Here is an 18,883-nt window from a genome sequence, read left to right as displayed (position 1 = left end):
GTGCAACGCCCTTGGTTGCGATACTGGCTTGATTTTTGGCTCCTGCCGGATCCTTAGCATTCTGTAGAACACCATTCTGGGACCTCCTGCGAAAGCGGTCGGTCTGACTTGTAGCGGCTGCAATAAGGTAAGTAATGTCGACCTCAGGTAAGTGTGAATGTTTTTAATTTTATTTTTTTTGCAATTCATTTTGTCGTGGCGTGAGTTATTTATTGGGAATGTTTTTGGTGGGTTTTTTTCAGTTTTTTTTTCTCCCTAGGCCTCTCTTAGAGCATTCCGAGGCCAGCTGTTTAACATAGAAACATAGAAAATAGGTGCAGGAGTAGGCCATTCGGCCCTTCTAGCCTGCACCGCCATTCAATGAGTTCATGGCTGAACATGCAACTTCAGTACCCCATTCCTGCTTTCTCACCATACCCCTTGATTCCCCTAGTAGTAAGGACTTCATCTAACTCCTTTTTGAATATATTTAGTGAATTGGCCTCAACAACTTTCTGTGGTAGAGAATTCCACAGGTTCACCACTCTCTGGGTGAAGAAATTCCTCCTCATCTCGGTCCTAAATGGCTTCCCCCTTATCCTTAGACTGTGTCCCCTGGTTCTGGACTTCCCCAACATTGGGAACATTCTTCCTGCATCTAACCTGTCTAACCCCGTCAGAATTTTAAACGTTTCTATGAGGTCCCCTCTCATTCTTCTGAACTCCAGTGAATACAAGCCCAGTTGATCCAGTCTTTCTTGATAGGTCAGTCCCGCCATCCCGGGAATCAGTCTGGTGAACCTTCGCTGCACTCCCTCAATAGCAAGAATGTCCTTCCTCAAGTTAGGAGACCAAAACTGTACACAATACTCCAGGTGTGGCCTCACCAAGGCCCTGTACAATTGTAGCAACACCTCCCTGCCCCTGTACTCAAATCCCCTCGCTATGAAGGCCAACATGCCATTTGCTTTCTTAACCGCCTGCTGTACCTGCATGCCAACCTTCAATGACTGATGTACCATGACACCCAGGTCTCTTTGCACCTCCCCTTTTCCTAATCTGTCACCATTCAGATAATAGTCTGTCTCTCTGTTTTTACCACCAAAGTGGATAACCTCACATTTATCCACATTATACTTCAGCTGCCATGCATTTGCCCACTCACCTAACCTATCCAAGTCGCTCTGCAGCCTCATAGAATCCTCCTTGCAGCTCACACTGCCACCCAACTTAGTGTCATCCGCAAATTTGGAGATACTACATTTAATCCCCTCGTCTAAATCATTAATGTACAGTGTAAACAGCTGGGGCCCCAGCACAGAACCTTGCGGTACCCCACTAGTCACTGCCTGCCATTCTGAAAAGTCCCCATTTACTCCTACTCTTTGCTTCCTGTCTGACAACCAGTTCTCAATCCATGTCAGCACACTACCCCCAATCCCATGTGCTTTAACTTTGCACATTAATCTCTTGTGTGGGACCTTGTCGAAAGCCTTCTGAAAGTCCAAATATACCACATCAACTGGTTCTCCCTTGTCCACTCTACTGGAAACATCCTCAAAAAATTCCAGAAGATTTGTCAAGCATGATTTCCCTTTCACAAATCCATGCTGACTTGGACCTATCATATTACCTCTTTCCAAATGCACTGCTATGACATCCTTAATAATTGATTCCATCATTTTACCCACTACCGATGTCAGGCTGACCGGTCTGTAATTCCCTGTTTTCTCTCTCCTTTTTTAAAAAGTGGGGTTACATTGGCTACCCTCCACTCGATAGGAACTGATCCAGAGTCAATGGAATGTTGGAAAATGACTGTCAATGCATCCACTATTTCCAAGGCCACCTCCTTAAGTACTCTGGGATGCAGTCCATCAGGTCCTGGGGATTTATCGGCCTTCAATACCATCAATTTCCCCAACACAATTTCCCGACTAATAAGGATTTCCCTCAGTTCCTCCTCCTTACTAGACCCTCCGACCCCTTTTATATCCGGAAGGTTGTTTGTGTCCTCCTCAGTGAATACCGAACCAAAGTACTTGTTCAATTGGTCCGCCATTTCTTTGTTCCCCGTTATGACTTCCCCTGATTCTGACTGCAGGGGACCTACGTTTGTCTTTACTAACCTTTTTCTCTTTACATATCTATAGAAACTTTTGCAATCCGTCTTAATGTTCCCTGCAAGTTTCTTCTCGTACTCCATTTTCCCTGCCCTAATCAAACCCTTTGTCCTCCTCTGCTGAGTTTTAAATTTCTCCCAGTCCCCGGGTTCGCTGCTATTTCTGGCCAATTTGTATGCCACTTCCTTGGCTTTAATGCTATCCCTGATTTCCCTTGATAGCCACGGTTGAGCCACCTTCCCTTTTTTATTTTTACGACAGACAGGAATGTACAATTGTTGTATTTCATCCATGCGGTCTCTAAATGTCTGCCATTGCCCATCCACAGTCAACCCCTTCAGTATCATTCGCCAATCTATCCTAGCCAATTCACGCCTCATACCTTCAAAGTTACCCTTCTTTAAGTTCTGGACCATGGTCTCTGAATTAACTATTTCATTCTCCATCCTAATGCAGAATTCCACCATATTATGGTCACTCTTCCCCAAGGGGCCTCGCACAACGAGATTGCTAATTAATCCTCTCTCATTTAGCTCGGGATTTTCTAGCCTTAAGGGAGGTGTGCAACGCCGCCCTTAGCACTCTGCACCACACTCAGGGCCCAGCTGCTCAATTTTACTGACTGAGGCGCAAACTTTTCCAGGGCACAAACTTTACCGCCCTGCCACCAGAATCGCCCCAAAATGAGCAAAGCCGAAAGTCCAGCCTTTTCCTAAATCATTATACTTAATTTGATTATTCATTCCCCTTAATCAAAAGTGCATGACAGTTGTGGATTATGTAGTCAGATGAAAAACAAACTTGTGTTTATAAAAGCAAAAGATTGAAGCACTGTAGTTATCCACTCACAATGTGCGAAACTATCTATGAACATCTTAATCACATTTAATTGCCATTTATCATGTATGTAATCTTTATGTAACAACACTGCAATACTGTATATACGTAAGAAATGCACATCTTGACCACAGGGAGTGAACTTGTGGGGGACACTCCTCACCTGGTCATCCAGGTATATAAAGGGAGGTCCCACGCAGGGTCATAATTTCTTGGTCCTGTGAATAAAGGTTCAGGTCATGGAGTGACCTTGTTCATAGAATGTGTCTCGTGTGGATTTGTGGTATTGTGTAAAGACTTTACACCATTCACAAAACGTTTTGTAATGTTATTTCCCTCTTCCAAAAGGACATTTTAGAACTTTTATTTTATTTCAGTCATTGGGCCCATGTGGCCACAATGCACTTACACTGGTCTCTTGCAAAGTTCGAGGGTAAGATAATGTGCTTTTTTAATAACCTTGTGGCTCTGTGTCCCACTGCCTGGCAATATTTTCTTAATGCCAATTTCTTACAAATTCTTTAATTTATCCATCCCTCAAAAACCTTTACTTCCTCCTAATTTCTTATCCATTCAAATCAAAATCAGGCAATCTCTTACAAGGGAGACCACTATGGACGCAACAGGAGTGCAACTCTGGCTCTCGAATCGCAGGCAATTCTGTCCTAATTGTGTTTATATTTCTTATTTGCTGGTTTGTCCTGTTTTGAATTTTGTGAGCTTGAAGGTTTGGAAATCATTGTTTTTAGTGCTGTTGCCGCATTGGTGGATAGATCCTAAATCAGAACACCAAAACCTGTTGGTATCAGCAACTCAGATATATGCAAATCCATGGTCACATGATTTCAACTTTTATGTTGTCTCCAAGGCTCCCGGCTATGCATCTAAGTGGCCCATGAGGAGAAAAATGTGGGTATTCCTGACCTGAGATTTATGTCCTGGACCTTGAAATTTCTATAGTCCCACCACATAGTCTTTAGTTGTGCTTTTCTTTTTTGTAATGCATCAATCATTTATGCATTGCTACAGCAAGTAAGATTTTTAATTTCTTTCAAAAATAGACTTTATTCAAGAAAACACTGATAATATACATACAAGCCTAGAAATTACTATTGGTGATCGCAGCATATATACACTTAATGCATTTATATGAGAGTTATTTTAACGCAAGCATTAATCCATTTATTTTAACTGCAGGAAGAATATTCCCAATGTTGGGGAAGTCCAGAACCAGGGGTCACAGTCTAAGGATGAGGGGTAAGCCATTTAGGACCGAGATGAGGAGAAACTTCTTCACTCAGAGAATTGTGAACCTGTGGAATTCTCTACCACAGAAAGTTGTTGAGGCCAGTTCGTTAGATATATTCAAAAGGGAGTTAGATGTGGCCCTTACGGCTAAAGGGATCAAGGGGTATGGAGAGAAAGCAGGAATGGGGTACTGAAGTTGCATGATCAGCCATGATCATATTGAATGGTGGTGCAGGCTCGAAGGGCCGAATGGCCTACTCCTGCACCTATTTTGTATGTTTCTATGTTTCTGCTAAAATAACGAATAGGGGAACATCACAACGTTTGATACGGTCGACCACGACATCCTCCTCCATCAGTTCTCCTCCATTGTCCAGCCCCATGGGGCAATCCATATTGTTCCACTCCTACATGTTGAAATCAGCTCGCCCATTTTCAACAATGGCTTCTCTTTCCAATCTGCACCATCACCTTCAGAGCCTCCCCAGGATCTATCCTTAACCCGTCCTCTTTCAAATTTATGTGCTACTTGTCAAAGACATAGGCCCTGATTTTAACTCACCCGCTGCTACAGTAATCAGGCTCAGGCTATTTTAATTGCCAGGCCTCATTAACTTGCCACCAGTCGGGAAGTGGGTGAGAAGATGCTGCCGGCCATTGAAAATCGGGTGACTGTGGTCGCCCACTTGGCTTTCAGGTAAGTATGAGGAAGGGGGTTCCAGGAGGATCTCGCCAGAGGGAAAGGGGGAATCTGGGGCATGAGTGGCCTTACCTTTCCTTGTGGAGCCTGGAGAAGCACTCCTGCTGGCCTACAGAAAGGAAAGTAAAAACTTACCTGTTTGGTCCTTTACATCTTCCCAGCAGGCCCAAGCTCTCTTCAGTCAGGTGGGAAAGCCACAGGCTGAGCTAAAATTACAGTTGAAGCCTCATGACGTTAGTAGACCCAGATCTGCATATTTAAAGAAGGACCCGACATCATGTAACCACAATGTAACATCACTGTATTACTGTATACACTCAACCTTGATGCCCACCTTGACCACAAGGGGTGAACTTGTGGGAGACACTCCTTACCTGGTCACACAGGTATAAAAAGTAAGTTCCCTCTCAGGATCATTGTTTTTGGAGTCCTGTAAATAAAGAGAGCAGGTCACAGAGTGACCTTGTCCCCAGAATGTGCCTCGTGTGGTTTCATGCTGTAGAGTAAGGACTTTACATTGGCGACGAGAAACGGGAATTCACAGCCCACGAAAATGGTCACCAGTAGCACAGAGGAACGGTACTGTGTTGGAGAATACTGGGAAGATTTTGTCGTGAGGCTTCAGCAAAGCTTTGTTACGAAAGAATGGCTGGGGGACGCAGCAGCCGACAAGCGAGGGACTCATCTTTTGACCAGCTGAGGACCAAAGACTTACGCGCTCATGAATGACTTACTGGCACCCGAAAAGCCGGCAGACAAAACCTTTGAAGAACTTACCAAATTGACCGGGGTGCACCTCAAACTGGCGAGTAGCATACATATGGCCCGACACAGATTCTACACCCACCGACGTCGTGAAGGACAGGGCATACCGGACTTCGTAGCGGACCTCCGGCGTTTGGCCAGCCTCTGTAAGTTCACAGACCCCTGCAGGGGGGAAATGCTAAGGGACTTCTTTATCGAGGGCATCGGTCATGCGGGAATTTTCCGCAAATTAATTGAGACCAAGGATTTGACCTTGGAAGCGGCGGCGTTGATGGCTCAAACTTGCATGGCGGGGGAGGAAGAGACAAAAATAATATACGCACGCAATTCTGCTTTTAACGCAGCGTTGGATCAGGGAGTCAACATCATCAATGCTACTCAGAGCCCCGCAGGCAGGCAGGGGCAGCCCGACATTCCCCAGGCAGCAATAGACCCCAGAGTAGGACTGCAACAGAGACAATGGCAGGCTGAATGGACATTCATGCCATCACAGTGGACAATGCGGCCCGGGATGGGGCCATTGACATCCACTAATAGGGTACTTAAGAGCAGTCAAAGGGTCAGTCAGCGTGGAATGCCTGGCCATAATCCCTTTGTTCCCAACAATGGAAACTTTAACTCATGCTGGAGGTGTGGGGGAAAACACCCAGCTAGATCTTGCAGATTTCAACAGTTTGTCTGCAGGAACTGTAGTCTCAGTGGCCCTTTAGCTCAAATGTGCAGGAAGCCTGCAACTAGGCTAATATATGAGGCGGATGGACCAGAAGAGGGTTCTTTGAGGCAGGATGACTTTTGGGGCAAAGCGATGGACGCCGAGATTCAGCGGGTCCATGTGGTGAATATTCACAGTTCATACACCAGAACACCACCAATGATGATGAGGGTGTTATTAAACGGTATCCCTGTACGCATGGAGCTGGACACTGGGGCCAGCCAGTCACTCATGGGAGTTCAGCAATTTGAGAAGCTATGGCCACTTAAAGCCAGTCGACCCAAATTAGCACGTATCGAGACACAATTACGGACTTACACTAAAGAAATCATTCCGGTGCTAGGCAGTGCGATGTTGGCTATCACACACAATGGATTAGTGAATCGGCTGCCGCTCTGGATTGTCCTGGGCACCTGGGCAATGGTACCGCACTGTTGGGGAGGAGCTGGTTAGCTGAGATGAACTAGAAATGGGGGAGATGTTCACGCAATGTCATCTGTGGAGCGAAATTCGTGCTCACAAGTCCTACAACAATTCGATTCACTATTCCAGCCTGGCATCGGAACTTTCAAACGCACTAAGGTGGTGATGCACATCAACCCGGACGCCAGGCCAGTGCACCACGAAGCCAGAGCGGTGCCGTATGTGATGCGGGAAAAGATCGAGAGCGAATTGGACCGGCTGTTAAGAAAGAGCATCATCTCGCCTGTTGAATTCAGCGACTGGGCGAGCCCCATCGTTCCTGTCCTAAAAGTGGATGGCTCTGTCAGGATCTGTGGCGACTACAAGGCCACCATCAATTGGGTGTCCCTACAAGATCAATACCCGCTCCCAAGAGTGGAGGACCTCTTTGCCACGCTGGCAGGCGGCAAGCTGTTCACCAAGTTGGACCTCACTTCAGCCTATATGACCCAGGAATTGGCCGACGAATCTAAGCTACTGACCACCATCACCATGCACAAGGGACTGTTCGTTTATAACAGGTGCCGTTTGGCATTCGATCAGCGGCCGCAATTTTTCAACGAAACATGGAAAGCCTACTTAAATCCATTCCTGGAACGATCGTATTCCAGGACGACATCCTCATCACGGGTCGAGACACCGAGGAACATCTCCACAACCTGGAGAAGGTGCTACGCCGACTGGACCGGGTAGGCCTGCAACTCAAGAAGTCTAAATGTGTATTCTTAGCTCCTGAGGTTGAATTTCTGGGCAGGAGGGTTGCTGCAGATGGGATTCTGCCCACCGAATCCAAAACAGAGGCAATTCGACAAACACCCAGGCCCTGCAACACATCGGAGTTGCGTTCATTCCTGAGACTGTTGAACTATTTCGGGAACTTTCTGCCGAACTTGAGCACATTGTTGGAGCCGCTACACGTGCTCCTGCGTAAGGATTGCGATTGGTTTTGCGGAGGACTTTTAATCGGGCGCGAAACCTACTTTGTTCAAACAAGTTGTTGACCCTGTAAGACCCCTGTAAAAAGTTGGTTCTGACATGTGATGCATTGTCCTATGGGGTTGGGTGCGTGTTGCAGCTGAGTAATGCTGAGGGTCAACTACAACCTGTGGCTTATGCTTCCAGGTCGCTCTCTCAAGCAGAACGGGGATATGGGATGGTCGAGAAAGAAGCGCTTGCATGTATCTATGGTGTAAAAAAATGCATCGGTACCTCTTTGGTAGGAAGTTTGAATTAGAAACGGACCACAAGCCACTAACATCCCTGTTGTCAGACAGCAAGGCTATCAATGCCAACGCATCAGCTCGCATACAGCGATGGGCTCTCATGCTGGCTGCTTTTGACTACTCCATCCTGCACTGGCCCGGCACTGAAAATTGCGCTGACACGCTCAGCAGGCTTCCACTGGCCACCACTGAAGGGGCAGCGGAGCAAAGCGCCGAGATGGTCATGGCTGTCGATGCCTTTGACAGCGCAGGCTCCCCCATCACAGCCCGCCAGGTCAAAATCTGGACAAACTGAGATCTCCTCCTATTCCTGACTGGGGATTGGGCGCCCGTACACGGAGCATGCCCTGAGGAGATCAGACCGTTCCACAGACGGATGGATGAGCTCTCCATCCAAGCCGACTGCCTACTATGGGGCAGCCGGGTAGTTATGCCCCAGAAAGGCAGGGAGGCATTCATCAGGGAACTCCATAGCGAGCACCCAGGCATTGTGCTGATGAAGGCCATTGCCCGGTCACACGTTTGGTGGCCTGGAATTGATTCAGACCTGGAACACTGTGTTTGCAGGTGCACGACATGTGCCCAGCTGGGCAATGCCCCCTGGGAGGCCCCGCTCAGCCCGTGGCCCTGGCCCAGCAGGCCATGGTCATGCATTCATGTTGACTACGCGGGCCCGTTCATGGGTAAGATGTTCCTTATTGTGGTAGATACGTACTCGAAATGGATCGAGTGCATCATTCTGAATTCATGCACGTCATCCACCACCGTGGAAAGCCAAGTGCGATCTTTGCAACCCATGGCTTGCCGGACATCCTGGTTAGTGATAACGGCCCATGTTTCACAAGCTACGAATTCCAAGAGTTTATGTCCGGTAATGGCATCAACCACGTCAGGACTGCGCCGTTCAAGCCGGCCTCCAATGGCCAGGCGGAACGGGCAGTCCAAATCATTAAGCAAGGATTGCTCAGGATCCAAGGACCCTCCCGACAATGCCGCCTGTCGCGCCTCCTGCTGGCCTATAGATCCCGACCGCATTCGCTCACGGGGGTCCCGCCCGCAGAGTTACTAATGAAACGGACACTCAAAACTCGGTTGTCCCTCTTTCACCCAGTCCTGACCCACATAGTTGAGGGCAAGCTCAAGTCACAAAACGAGTACCATGACAGTAATTCAAGAGCGAGATGTATAGAAATAAATGATCCTGTATTCGTCCTCAATCACGCCATGGGGCCAAATGGCTTGAGGGCACTGTAATTGACATAGGGTCATCGTGGTAAAACTCAACAATGGTCAGATATGCCGTAAGCATCTGGACCAAGTAAAAAAAGGTTCAGCACCGACACGGAGGAACCTGAAGAAGACCATGAGATGGATTTTGCCAGTGAACGAGCAACAAGAGCAATCAGAAGAATGCACAGTCCCTGCGGTCAGCTCGGACAGGCCGGAATCACCACAGGTGACAGATACTCACGTCTGTGTCCAACAACCAGAGCCCCAACTGCAGTGCTCCACGAGGGAGCGTAGACCACCTGAAAGACTAAACCTATGATCCCAATAAGACTTTTGGGGGGGGAAGGTGATGTCATGTATGTAACCACAATATAACACCACTGTATTACTGTATACACTCAACCTTGATGCACACCTTGACCACAAGGGGTGAACTTGTTGGAGACACTCCTTACCTGATCACACAGGTATAAAAAGGGAGGTCCCTCGCAAGGTCATTGTCTTTGGAGTCCTGTAAATAAAGAGAGCAGGTCACAGAGTGACCTTGTCCCCAGAATGTGCCTCGTGTGGTTTCATGCTGTAGAGTAAGGACTTTACATTTGGGAAGGTGGTTTAGCTGCCCAACCAGAAGTCTGCATAAACATTGCGGTTGGCAGGATCCAGGCAGCACGAGGGCAGGTAAGTAACCTATGATTTTAACTGCCCACCAGTTTCTGTCAGTTGGGTAAGGTTAAAATCTCCCCATGGGATCAGCTTCCAGATGTGTGATGGTGACACCCAGCTCTACATCTTCTCCACTTCCCTTGATCCTCTTGACTGCCTGTGCTATGAGATTGCCTGACTGACACAAGGACCCCGATATTTGCAGGGGGCAGTTTTGCAGTTCGGAATCCGGAAAAATGGGTTTCCCTCACGTCCTGCCAATTTTTTTTTTTATTCGTTCCTGGGATGTGGGCATCGCTGGCAAAGCAGCATTTATTGTCCATCCCTAATTGGCCTTGAGAAGGGGGTGGTGAGCCACCTTCTTGAACCGCTACAGTCCGTGTGGTGAAGGTACACCCACAGTGCTGTTAGGGAGGGATTTCCAGGATTTTTACCAAGCGACGGTGAAGGAACGGCGATGTATTTCCAAGTCAGGATAGTGAGTAATTTGGAGGGGAACTTGGAGGTGATGGTGTTCCTGTTATATATGCAGACTATAGATATACTCTCTGTGTAGTCACTGTATAGTTGCATAAGATGGAGACTTGTTGCCTGATGTACTTTCAATAAGGTTTACACTGTGTATGTACTATGCTGGCACCACTAGAGGGTGCAACGGGTGGAGACCGGGGTTTCCGACCCCTGTGGCAGATGCTGTCCACCAGAGGGCACTGCGGTGGAGACCTGAGGGTCACCTGCATAGGTGTGCAGGGCCCAGTATAAAAGGCTGCCCACCATGCTTGTGCCTCACACTGGAGTTACGGATAAAGGACCAAGGTCACTATAGTTTGAGTACAACACATTGCCTCGTGGAGTCATTCATAAGTGCATTACAGACATAACAACTGTCGACGAGATTATGGACTTTCACGCAATTATGGCTACCTTTGGCAAAATACTTCACAGAGGGTGATGATTGGGATGCTTTCATGGAAAGCCTCGAGCAATATTTCGTGGCAAACGACCTGGCAGGGGAGACGGACACATTGGCGGAGAAGCGCAAGACTACACTGCTGACCAGTTTTGGGCCCGAGGTCTACCGCCTCGTCAGGGACTTGCTGGCACCCACGAAGGCCAAGGATAAGACATACGATGAGCTGACTGAACTAATTCGCGACCAACTAAAACCAAAATAGAGCATCCTCACGGCCAAGCACAGATGCTACACTCCCCGCTGACCTGAGGGCCAGGAGATTGCAAAATATGCTGCTGACCTCAGGAGACTTGCAGCACCGTGTGATTTTGGCACGCACCTCAACGAAACATTACGAGACATCTTTGTTATGGGAATTGGCCACGAGGGCCTCCTTGTGGCCTCCACGAGGGCCTCCTTCAGAAGCTATTATCTGCCGACACCACAGTCAACCTGCAGAAGGCCATCAGCATCAGTCAGGCGCTCATGCAGCACCAAGCAAATTATTCATCCTGTGGGCTCAAACCCGGCAAGAACTGTACACAGAATGGTGCCTTTCACAGGCATGACTGTAGAACTTGGCTCTGCCCAGGGCAGAGAGCACAGACCTCAGGGTTCCAGTACTCAGAGTCCGCCGAGGGGTGCTAATCGAATAGCACCATGCTGGCGTTGCGGAGGAAACTATAGGGCTCACCAGTGTCGGTTTGCAGAGTACGTATGCAAAGCCTGTAACACGAAGGGCCGCCTCCAGCGTATGTGTAAAAGAACTACGACTCACCGTCTAGCAGAGGAGTCGGTAAATGACTTTGAATCTGGCGGGGAGTATGATTATTTGGCCAGAGAGGCAGCTCAGCCCCAAGAAGAAGTGTATGGAGTGTATACCTGCACCACTGATTGTCCTCCAGTGAAGTTGGAAGTCGAGATAAACGGCATTCCACTCTTCATGGAAGTGGACACGGGAGCAGATCAATCAGTGATGAACAAGGATGCCAATGGAATGAAAAACGAGCCGAGCTGGTTCCAGTACAGGAAAAGTTGCGTACCTACACCAAGGAGCTGATCCCAGTCCTTGATTGTGCGGATGTAAATGTAATCCAGAATGGTGTGGTGCACAAGTTACCTTCATCACCTGGATTGTTGCAGGTGATAGTCCAACGCTACTCGGAAGAAAGTGGATGGGGAAGATCCAGTGGAAATGGGAAGACCTCTTCATTCCAACAATCAATGTCCCCCGTGCTCAGAGGCAGAACAAAACCTCACCTTTGCTTGGGCGAGGCACCAGAGAACAGACCAGTGCAGCACCTGAGGCACAGACCGTCCATCACAACTGCGTGGCAATGATCCGACCTAAAAGTACCTTCCCGGCTCCAGTGGCAGGACTACTGGGGAGGAAGATCGAATTCACAGGCACTCTTCCAGCTTTTGTGACAGAATCGCGGAAGAGAAGGATCAAGGCAGTCAACCTCGAGGACAGAGGCAAGATGGCGTCCCTGCTGCAGTGAGGTGCAGCGTGGCTGAAAAAAAAGATAGCCACGGCCATATCACGAGGTGCAACGCTGAGGGACCAACACGTGGTGTCTAACAAAGGATTTGATTGGGTTAAAGCCAGCAGGGTTCTCTTAAAGGAGACCTGCAACCAACTGAACTTAAAGAGACATTGTATGCATGGCAATCAATGTAACGAACCGATTAAGATTGTGAACAAAATGTTGTTGCGAGATGTCGGTACTATTCCTAATATAAAGAACAAAATGTTGTTGCGAGATGTCGGTACCAGTCCTAATATAAATAACAAAATGTTGTTGCGAGATGTCGGGAATAGAGTGTCCCCAAAAGTAGCAAGCGAGCGAATTCGGGAGGATAAAGGCACTGATCCTGATGCCATGCCCCAGGTATCCCCACAAGTTAGAGGCCAGCGACCTCAGGAGGGTGAAGGCACTGATCTGGATACCCTGCCCCAGGCACCCACACCGCAGGCACCCGATGGCACTATTCGTCACGGACCTGGAAACGAAAACGGCGCCAATACGCGCAGTCGGTCGCTGTTGCCCACCACCCGGGTGGAGACGGCACAGCCCCCAGACCCATTCGCTGCCTCGGCCATGTCCGGGAACGAAAGGTCAGAACCAACGAGTTCTCCAAACGACCTGGAACAGCCATGTTCCCAACACCGTTAGAGAGCAGGCAGAAGATTCTGCAGCCCTCAAAGGAGGACAGGGAGGCCACACACATCTGTGGCTCTGCCCACCGTTAGGCAACGACAAAGGCCCTGAGTCCTGGCTGGGTGACTGAACCAAGCCCACCCCACTAGCAGGGGGCGCAGCGCTGCTATCAGATGACCAGGACCCCGTCTGGTTGCTCTGGAACCTGCGTCCTTGCATACCTGTACTCCTACCTCAGTACTTACCATGACTGAACCATGAATGCATCTACCCAATCCTGGCACACGACCGCAAAACATAACGAATGTATGTCACTGAACCAAGGTGTCACGATACAAACTGTAACTTCCGTTCTTTGTACTTGCACTGTGTCTGATCCTGTATGTTAATGTAATGGGCCTGCTGCATGATCTTGCTGTTTGGGGGGGGCGGGGGGCGGGAGGGAATGGATGTATGTAGCCATGGACACACATGGATCACACCCAGAACCCACTGGAACCTTCACTGCATCATCGAATCATCCAAACTGGTAACCACTACCCAACGTTGTGGCAAAAGGACTTGGGGGTTAACAGGGAGAGAGCCAAGCCAAAGCACAAGATGCAAGGGCTATTGGCACTTAAGTCTGGGGAGAGCTAAGCCAGAGCACATAGTGCAAAGATAATCGGCACAAAGGACTTGGGGGAGAATGATATTATATATGCAGACTATAGATATACTCCCTTTCAATAAGGTTTACACTGTGTATATACTATGCTGGCACCACTAGAGGGTGCAACTGGTGGAGACCGGGGTTTGCGGCCCCTGTGGCAGAGGCTGTCCACCAGAGGGCACTGCGGTGGGAGACCTGAGGGTCACCTGCATAGGTGTGCAGGGCCCAGTATAAAAGGCTGCCTCAATCTGGAGTTACGAATAAAGGACCAAGGTCACTACAGTTTGAGTACAACACATTGCCTTGTGGAGTCATTCATAAGTGTATTACAAACATAACAGTTCCCATGCACCTGCTGCCCTTATCCTACTAGGTGGTGGAGGTTGCAGGTTTGGGAGATGCTGTCGAAGAAGCTATGGCAAGTTGCTGCAGTGTATTTTGTAGATGGTACACACTGCAACCACGGTACGCCAGTGGTGGAAGTAGTGAAGGTTTAAGATGGTTGATGGGGTGCCAATGAAGCGGGCTGCTTTGTCCTGGATGGTGTTGAGCTTCTTGAGTGTTGTTGGAGCTGCACTCATCCAAGCAAGTGGAGAGTATTCCATCACAGTCCTGACTTGTGCCTTGTAGATGGTGGAAAGGATTTGGTCAGGAGGCGAGACACTTGCCACAGAATACGCAGCATCTGACCTGCTTTTGTAGCCACAGTATTTATGTGGCTGATCCAGTTATGTTTCTGGTCAATGGTGACCCGCAGGATGTTGATGGTGCGGGATTTGGCGATGGTAATGCCTTTGAATGTCATGGGGCTGTGGTTAGACTCTCTCTTGTCATTGATAGTCATTGCCTGGCACTTGTGTGGCGCGAATGTTACTTGCCACTTACTAGCCCAAGTCTGCATGTCGTCCAGGTTTTGCTGCATGCAGGCATGGACTTCTTCATTATCTGGGGAATTGCGAATGGAACTGAACATTATGCAGTCATTAGCGGACATCCCCACTTCTGACCTTATGATGGAGGGATGGTCAATGATGAAGCAGCTGAAGGTGGTTGGACCTAGGACACTGCCCTCAGGAACTCCAGCAGTGATGTCCTGGGACTGAGATGATTAACCTCCAACAACAACAATTTTTGTGCTAGATAAGACTCCAGGTCAGTGAAGAGTTTTAATGGCAGGATCTGATTACCATTTTTGAAATCTGTTTCTTGACTGTAGCCAGCTAGATTGAGCAGCTGGCTGGCCGGCGGGTGGGTAGACCTTCAGTACCAGGCCGTAGCCAGGAAGCAGAGAGGAGGGTGGGAGAGATCGGGGGTTGGGGAGGACATCGATGAGGGTCCAGGAGAGATCGAGGAGGAGGGATGAAGATCGTGGGGAGGCCCTGGAAGATCATTAAGGAGAAGGGAAGATTGCAGGGGCCAGTGGAGGGCACCGAATCATAGGGGTAGGGCGGTCCTATTGCTGGGGAGGTTTACAGATTTGCTTGGGGGCCTGGGAGGAAGCACTCCTGTTCGTCCTGGCCCACAAACAATGCAGAAAAGCACTTGCCTCTTCCATGCAGCAGTCCTCGTCTCCCTTTAGGTGCTGGGTATCCCAAGGCCCGGGAAACCTGGAGGGGCAGCGTTACCGCTGGAATGGAGAAAAGATCTGGGGCATGCAGCCGCATTAAAATATTTTAATGATGAATCCATTTCCTGGGAGCAGGTTGGTCGCCCATCCCCCATCCCACCTCCATTAAAACTGCAAGTGTGTGGGTTCAAGTTGAGTTGGGTTCGGGTTTGAGATTTTTTACATTTGTACTTCTCAGATTCCCCCGTTTTTAGATGTCAAATTTCCTCCAACCGAACATTATGCAGACTGAAACTATTTCCCTCCCAGGCCACTTGCTGAGACTGTACCAGATACTATCAAACCGTGGAAATTTGGCATCCTATTCGAGCTTAGTTTCAAAACTCATGTCCTATCCCTCACCAAGACTGTTTACTTCTACCTGTGTAATGTCACCTACTTTGCATCTACCTCACCCCCATTTCTGCAGAAACCATAATAAATTATTTTGTCCCCTCTAGACTCAATTTCTCCAATGTCTTCTTTGCTGGCCTCCCATACTTTACCTTCCATAAACTCCATGTTCAAAACTTATTTGCTGACATCTTGTCCTTATAAAAATAATAATTCTTGGGATATGGGCGTCACTGGCAAGGCGGACATTTATTCCCCATTCCTAGTTCCCCTTGAGAAGGTGGTGGTGGGCTTTCTTGAAATGCTGCAGTCAGTGTGGTGAAGGTGCTCCCACAATGCTGTTAGGTAGGGAGTTCCAACATTTTGACCCAGTTACGATGAAGGAATGGTAAAATATGTCCAAGTCAAAAATGGTGTGTGACTTGGAGGGGAACTTGGAGGTGATGGTTTTCCCATGAACCTGCTGCTCTTGGTCTTCTAGATGGTGGTCACTCGTTTGGGTGGTGCTGCTGAAGGAGCCTTGTGAATAGCTGCAGTACATCCTGCAGATAGTACACATTGTAGCCACGGTATGCCACTGATAGAGGGAGTGGATGTTTAGACTAGTGGATGAAGTGGCCATCAAGTGGACTGCTTTGTTCTGAATGATGTCTAGCTTCTTGAGTATTACTGCAGCTGTGCCTATTCAGACAAGTGGAGAGTATACCATCATATTCCAACTTGTGCTTTCTGTATGGTGGAGAGACCTTGGGGAGTCAGAAGGTGAGACCTCTGCCGTAGCGTAAACAGTCTCTGACCTGCTCTCGTAGCCATGGCATTTTTGTGGCTGGTCTATTGTGACACCCAGAATGTTGCTTCTGGTGGACCCGGCGATGGTAATGGCATTGAATGTCAAGGAGAGGCAATTAGAATCATAGAATGATACAGCACAGATGGAGGCCATTCAGCCCATCATGCCTGTGCCGGCTCTTTGGTAGAGAAGTCCGGCGACAAAAAACAAAAAAATCACTGGAACTGCTCAATTACAACTACTTATGGTTCGTTGGCAGCAGTTGCGTCCTTATTAAATTTGCCTATTATTTTTTTTAATTTGCTCAGCTTCTGGTTCATTGTCAGGAGTCACTCTGTAATTTTATTGTCTTCAAGGCCTAGAAATTGGCCTCCATAGCTCCTCCCGTTATTGTCTCTGGGGTTGGGGGGGGCTATAACTGGCCACTAAGCACTTACCAATCTGGTACAGCGAGAAGATCGACTCCCACTACATTCGGCGGGAGGTTTGTGACGGCGGTATGGCATTGCGCCCCGATCTCCCTCGCCCAGAGATGATGATGTCATCGCCGTGTGCATTGCCCTGGTAGCGCCCCGCATCCGAACTTTGATTCCGCCTCCTGTAGCATCACCGGGCAAAAACACCAGCAGCTGCAGAAGCTGTTCATTGGGAGGCTGGGCGCTTCGGGGCGATGCTTAAAGGCAGGGTGGCCAAGGTAAGTAAAAAAAAAATTCTCAAATTCTCTATTTAGATTTTCTTCGCTGCTTTTTCCCCACAATCGATCAGCCCTGCATTCTGCTGCAGTGCATCGGGCTGATCGAGCTGGATCATGGCTGCCGTCGGGAAGCAGGTAAGTTCTTCTTTTGTAGAGTCAGCAGCGACGGCCCTTCCCTTTAAGGGAGGGGTGGAGCTTTCCTTCATGGCAGTGCTGCATGGGCCATTGTGCATCACTGCACAGCTACCACCCCGCCTGTAACCTCTTGCACTCCAGGAAGGAAGTGGGGCACTTGAAGCACAAACGCAGCCATGGTGTACAGCATCAAGTGAAGTAAATCTGGCCATGATGAGGCCATCCCTGGCCTCCCGGGCAGCAATGTGGTTGGGTGCTGATGCCCTGTGTCCTGTGCAGCATCAGTTGATTGCAGAGAAGGTTGGTGGTGTTGTTGTTGGTGCTGCTGGTGTGCTTGGTGCTGCTAGTGTTGGGGCTGATCGTGGTGAGATTTTGAGGACCAAGGTGAGAGAGTATAATGGGCACCCATGCTGATGGAATAGTTGACAGGTGAAGTAGAGGTGACAGAAGTGATCTGTCAATGGTGAGAGAAGTAATGAGATCAGACTGGGTGGAGATTTGTGTAAAGACTTGCAGCAAGGTGAATTTGTTGTGAAAATGCAGTGAGGACGAGCTTGTGGCTGAGGGAGGATATCTCTGTAAGGTGGGAGCTTTTACTTTACATTTGAAGCTGTCAACTCAACAGCTGATTTAATGGCCACTGAACTCCCACCTCAGCTTGAAAAACCTGGTCCACGACCAGCGTGGACCCTATGGGCGAGCTGTCAAATGCAAAAGGTAAGCTGTAAATCATTCTTAAGTGGCTCTAAACGAGCCACTAATTACCATTACGAATTGGGTCGCCCGCCGCTGCCTGTCAGGTCTGCTTAGTGCTGACAGACTCGACATCGGGAAAGGTGCGTGGGAGCAAGTTGACAGCGGGTTCCCGACCCATTATCAAAAATATCAAATTTCCCACCTGACCCGCCACTAATCCCCCAATAAATTCTGGCCCATGTGTCTGTCTATTTCAGTGGTCCAAGTACCTGGAGAACATCACTGTATATTTCCCTCCAGTCTGAAAACATCAGTTCACCACTACTCTCTGCTTTCTGTCTCTTAGCCAATTTTGCATCTATGCTACCACTGTCCCTTTAATCCCATGGGCTTTAATTTTGCTAACAAGTCAAGTAGGCGGTATTTTTTAACTGCCTTTTGAAATTCCACTTAAAAACAAGAACAAGCTAAACACTAATGAGACACCATGGATGAATAAAGCCGTAAGGGAAAAATTGAAGTTAATGAAAAAGACATACATTAATTACATGGCCAACAGGAGAGAGCATGATAAGGGAGAATATGAAGAGATAAGGAGAGAAGTCAAAAAACAATTAGGACGGCAAAGAGGAACTATGAAATTAAATTATCGAGGAACATAAAAAAAATATATATATTTTGCAGGCACATAAATAAAAAAAGGAAGGTCAGGATGGGAATAGGGCCACTAAAGGATGGACAGGATGATACCACAGGCAGCGATGGAGAGATGACAGAGACATTAAATAATTACTTTGCTTCAGTATTTATCAGGGAGACAGAACAGGTGGAGATAACATCGGATGATGAGATTAGTCATGAGATAACTGCATTTAAAATAAAATGAGATATATGAAATAA

The 18,883-nt window shown here is 48.3% G+C and overlaps 1 protein-coding gene across 1 annotated transcript in view; it reads left to right on the top strand.

The window, feature by feature from the left end:
• The first annotated feature begins 4,145 nt into the window (after positions 1-4,145).
• LOC139275736 (uncharacterized) overlaps positions 4,146-18,883 on the top strand; it is a 63,517-nt gene continuing 48,779 nt past the window's right edge. Inside the window, exon 1 of the mRNA XM_070892928.1 lies at positions 4,146-4,196. Within this exon, the coding sequence (XP_070749029.1) occupies positions 4,151-4,196 (46 nt within the window). The 5' untranslated portion in view covers positions 4,146-4,150. The remainder of the gene's footprint in view (positions 4,197-18,883) is intronic.

This window comes from Pristiophorus japonicus, chromosome 11, assembly GCF_044704955.1.
Source record: "Pristiophorus japonicus isolate sPriJap1 chromosome 11, sPriJap1.hap1, whole genome shotgun sequence".
NCBI classification, from domain to species: Eukaryota; Metazoa; Chordata; class Chondrichthyes; family Pristiophoridae; genus Pristiophorus; species Pristiophorus japonicus.
This window is presented reverse-complemented; position numbering and strand designations above follow the sequence as displayed.